This window comes from Sinocyclocheilus anshuiensis, unplaced genomic scaffold (assembly GCF_001515605.1).
Source record: "Sinocyclocheilus anshuiensis isolate Anshui unplaced genomic scaffold, SAMN03320099.WGS_v1.1 scaffold332, whole genome shotgun sequence".
Classification (NCBI taxonomy): Eukaryota; Metazoa; Chordata; class Actinopteri; order Cypriniformes; family Cyprinidae; genus Sinocyclocheilus; species Sinocyclocheilus anshuiensis.
Genome location: NW_015554181.1, coordinates 339,985 through 345,085, shown reverse-complemented (window position 1 = coordinate 345,085; position 5,101 = coordinate 339,985). Strand labels below are relative to the sequence as shown.

Sequence of the window (5,101 nt, the reverse complement as noted above, 5' to 3'; positions counted from 1 at the left end):
TACAATGTATTGTTGGCTATTGCTACAAATATACCCCAGCGAATTCAGACTGCTTTTGTGCTGCAGGGTCACAAATGTTAATGATGTATTCATGAATATAAACAAATTGACTATATATAAAATTGAAAATATACTAATATAAAATTAATTTACTATATAAAAATGTATATAGTAATATAGAATTAATCTACTATATAAAAATGAATATTTGAATATAAAATAAATCTAGTATATGTAAAACAAAAAATACATATATAAATAGAAAATGAATGTGCTATATATAAAATAAAAATTAATTTAATATATATATATATATATATATGTGTGTAAATTAAGAAATGTATAATTAACAAATATATGTAAAATAAAAACTGCTTATATTAATATAAAATGAATCTAGTATATGTAAAACAACTTTTTTATTAAAATGTTGTTATTTTATTAAAGTTTTATTAAAAATTGTCTTATTGCAGAGCAAATGCATATCAAATATCATCAAAAAGATCATATATATTCTTATGAAATATTTTTTTGAGCTAAATTATTTTAATATCTATATCACCCAGTCCTAACACATAGTTTGACAGTCAGATCCATCAGTGTCTCGTTTTCTCCAGACTGAAGCTGCTCTTGTCCTGGCTGGAATCTCGTGTTCAGGAGGGCTCTGAAGAACCCGCTACCCACAATGCACTGGCAAAGATCTACATAGACAGTAACAACAATCCTGAGCGCTTCCTCCGAGAAAACCTGCACTACGACAGCGTGACCGTGGGCCGATACTGTGAGAAGAGAGACCCGCAACTCGCCTTTGTGGCCTATGAGAGAGGACAGTGTGACTTGGAGCTCATACAGGTGTCTTCTGCTCTCCACGGCTGCATTTATTTGATCAAAAATACCGTAAAATCAGTAATATTATGAAATATTTTTACAATTTAAAATGACCACTGTCTATTTGAATATACTGTAAAATGTCATTTATTTCTGTGATGCGCAGCTGTATTTTTTGCATCATTACTCCAGTCTTCAGTGTCACATGATCTTCAGAAATCATTCTAATATGTCCTGTAGGTGTGCAATGAAAACTCCCTGTTTAAAAGTGAGTCACGGTATCTGGTGCGGCGGAAAGATCCAGATCTTTGGGCTCAAGTTCTGCAGGAGACGAACCCGTACAGACGGCCGCTGATAGATCAGGCACGAGTCGCACCTGAAACATCTACAGATATCATGCAGTGTGTGATCATTGAGATGTTAATGATGAGGATTGTGTGCACAGGTGGTTCAGACGGCTCTGCCGGAGACGCAGGATCCAGAGGAAGTGTCTGTGACGGTGAAGGCGTTTATGACGGCCGATCTGCCCAATGAACTCATTGAACTTCTGGAGAAGATCGTTCTGGAGAACTCCATATTCAGTGAACACAGGTTTGTCTGAGAGACTCCTGTCACACCGCTTGAGATCAAATTCATATTATACCAGAGACCATATTTGTGACCCTGGACCACAAAACCAGTCATAAGTGTCAATTTTTTTAAATTGAGATTTATACGACATCTGAAAGCTGAATAAATAATCTTTCCATTGATGTATGGTTTGTTAGGATAGGACAATATTTGGCTGAGATACAACTACTTGAAAATCTGGAATCTGAGGGTGCAAAAAAAACTAAATATTGAGAAAATCAAAACAACCTTTAAAGTTGTCTAAATGAAGTACTTAGCAATGCATGTTACTAATCAAAAATGACGTTTTAATATATTTACGGTAGGAAATGTACAAAATATCTTCATGGAACATGATCTTTACTTAATATCCTAATGATTTTTGGCATAAAAGAAAAATCGATAATTTTGACCCATACAATGTATTTTTGGCTATTGCTACAGATATACCCCAGCGACTTAAGACTGCTTTTGTGCTGCAGGGTCATATATCACGAGGTGAAATTTTATGTAATGGTCCAAATGAAATATATAATGAATAAAATGCATCGCAAAAATCACACAGATTGTGTAAATAAAGGATTGTTTTTGACTGACAGGAAAATCATGTAGTTGGAGAGTAGCTGTGTGGAGCATCAAAAGTAGATTATAATTATTCTTATTATATTATATTATATTATATTATATTATATTGAATAAAGATTGATTGTTTTGTTATATTCCTCATTTTTAAGAAGCATTGAATAAAAGCACATGCTAAATGTAAATGTATTTAAATGACAAATGTAAATACAATAAAAGTACATATATTAGATTACAATGTTTAATATTTTATTTTATTTTATTAAGATTAACCACTGTTGAATAGTACCTTTGCATAAAAGCATCTGCTAAATTAATAAATGTAAATATATTACATCACAACATTATTATTTAATTATAAATTAAATTAAGATTCATCTCAGTCTTCATTCATACAGTTTTGAATGAATGTATTGTATTATATTATTAAATTATATTACATCACATTTAATTAAGATTGATTGCTTTGTTATACATCTAATTTCATTGTATCTGCTAAATGAATAAATGTAAATGCATTTTATTCTATTCCATTCCATTATATTATATTTGTATGTTATATTATATTATAATGCTGAATTAGGATTAATTGCTTTGTCTTTTGCATCAGGAACCTGCAGAACCTGCTGATCCTGACAGCCATCAAAGCGGACTGGACGCGGGTCATGGAGTACATCAGCCGGCTGGACAATTATGATGCTCCTGACATCGCCAACATCGCCATCAGCAGCGAGCTGTACGAAGAGGCCTTCTCCATCTTCAAGAAGTTCGACGTCAACACCTCAGCAATACAGGTACACAAACACATGATCACGTGACGGTCTGCACACAGACGTCTGGACTGACAAACGAGGAATATAATAAACTGATGCAGGTTCTGATCGAGCACATGGGCAATCTGGACCGGGCGTACGAGTTTGCGGAGCGCTGTGCCGAGGGCTCGGTCTGGAGTCGGCTGGCTCAGGCTCAGCTTCAGTCTGGTCTGATCAAAGAGGCCATCGACTCCTACATCAAAGCTGGAGAGCCGTCGGCATACATGGAGGTGGTCGATGCTGCCAGTAGAAATGGTGAGATGATCCTCAAACATCCTTAACACTAGAACCGCCAGGGGTCGCTGCATACCTAAAACCGCCACGCACATGACTACTGTTTTGATATGGCTAAATAACATGTTATTTCACTGTATTTATTTATTTATTTATTTATTGCCAAACACCCTAGTTGTTTGGAATTTGCTTGGGGAGCTCATCAACAATAACAACATACATTAAAATACATACATAAATACAACTATACATATATGTCCTATCAATTATAAGGAGTGAAATGCAGATGCATAAATACCAGAGGAATTAAGAGCATGCACAATCCTACAATAAGTGCTGTTCAGAAAACGTGTAGACTTCGTTTTAATTGCTGAAGGAAGAGGCGCAAGTTTTTCTGCAAACATGAAACATAGATCTCATCAATAGTGGGGAGATCACAACCGATAATTTTCGAAGCAGCCCGAGTTATGTTACTAATCTGACTTCTCTGCTGAGCTGTGGAGCTACCAAACCACACTATAAGTGAGAAAGTCAGCACGCTTTCAATGACAGCTCTATAAAAATTTAACATACCAACTTTAGATAAGCCAAACTTTTTAAGCTGTCTTAAGGAAAAAAACGCCTTTGATGGGATTTTTTAATAATGCCTCTTAGGTTGTCGTCCCACTTTAACGTTGCAGAGATGGTAGTCCTGAGAAACTTAAAACATTGAACATTTCCTGACCATTAATAGTCAATGGCAAAACAGCATTTGTCCTCCGTTGGAAATCAAACACCATTTCCTTTGTTTTTAGGACATTCAACTTGATTTGTCCTCAGACGTCCTTAAACTGATGTGGAGATGGCTGAAAAACGTCCATAATATGCTGTAAATTGATTGAACAATATCCCAGGCAATTGTCTGTTATTTATAGGGAACTGGGAGGATCTGGTGAAGTTTCTTCAAATGGCGAGGAAGAAAGCCAGAGAGTCGTTTGTGGAGACGGAGCTCATCTTTGCTCTGGCTAAAACAAATCGTCTGTCTGAGCTGGAGGACTTTATCAACGGCCCCAACAATGCTCACATACAGCAAGTACGGAGATTTACACACTTTTAACGTTAGCTAGCTTCCTTATCTGATATATCTTTCTCTGTATCATTTTTTAAAAAGTTTTATTTCAGTATTATTGAGATACTATTATAGTTGTTTTTTTTAATTCATTTTGAATTACTTTTTTTGTTATATTTTCCATTTTCTTTTTAATTTAAGTTAAAATTTTAGCAATTTTGTTTTGGTCTTTTTTAATATGTCAATATAGTTTTTTATCAATTGAGTACATCAGATTTAACTTAGTAAAAATTAGGAATGTTGCCTTGGCAACTAGCTGAAATAATATAATAATAAAAGTAAGTTTAAGTTTTTTATATTTTATTTCATTTAATGCTTACTATATTTCAAGTAACAAAAATGTCAAGTTTTTATGGTTTAAGTTTTCGTTTTGTTTAACTGTAATACCTTATAACCTGTAATACCTTATAAACAATAACTTAAACAACTCTTGCACTCTTTTTGCTACTGTTGAGAGACTGACAAACCCCCCAAGTCAGATTCCCAGTGAAATGCTCTCCGACAGCAAATGCAATGAGTTTGCTTCCTTCTTTTCTGAGAAGATCAATAATATCAGAAAGGCGATTAGCACATCCTCAAGTTATGCAGAGGTCAGACAGATTCGACCGCAATTTCAAAAAGAAGTTACTATGTCTGGTTTTGAAGCAATTGATAGCAAAATTTTGGAAGAAATAGTACAGCACCTTAAATCGTCAACCTGCTATCTTGACACACTTCCCACATCTTTTTTCAAAAGTATGTTTAACTGTTTAGAAACAGATCTCTTAGAAGTGGTGAACGCCTCACTTCTTTCTGGGACTTTTCCAAACTCCCTGAAAACTGCAGTTGTTAAGCCCCTTCTGAAAAAGAGCAATATTGAAAACACCATATTGAGCAACTAAAGACCAATATCAAATCTTCCTTTTATAGGCAAGATTATTGAAAAGGT

General features: G+C 34.5%; 1 protein-coding gene across 1 annotated transcript in view; it reads left to right on the top strand.

Annotated features, from left to right (window-relative positions):
• The window catches only part of cltcl1 (clathrin, heavy chain-like 1), a 44,937-nt gene that overhangs the window by 25,511 nt on the left and 14,325 nt on the right, over positions 1-5,101 (top strand). The window contains exons 16-21 of the mRNA XM_016463785.1: positions 618-852; positions 1,069-1,191; positions 1,274-1,419; positions 2,630-2,813; positions 2,894-3,086; positions 3,980-4,137. Coding sequence (XP_016319271.1) covers positions 618-852; positions 1,069-1,191; positions 1,274-1,419; positions 2,630-2,813; positions 2,894-3,086; positions 3,980-4,137 — 1,039 coding nt within the window. The remainder of the gene's footprint in view (positions 1-617; positions 853-1,068; positions 1,192-1,273; positions 1,420-2,629; positions 2,814-2,893; positions 3,087-3,979; positions 4,138-5,101) is intronic.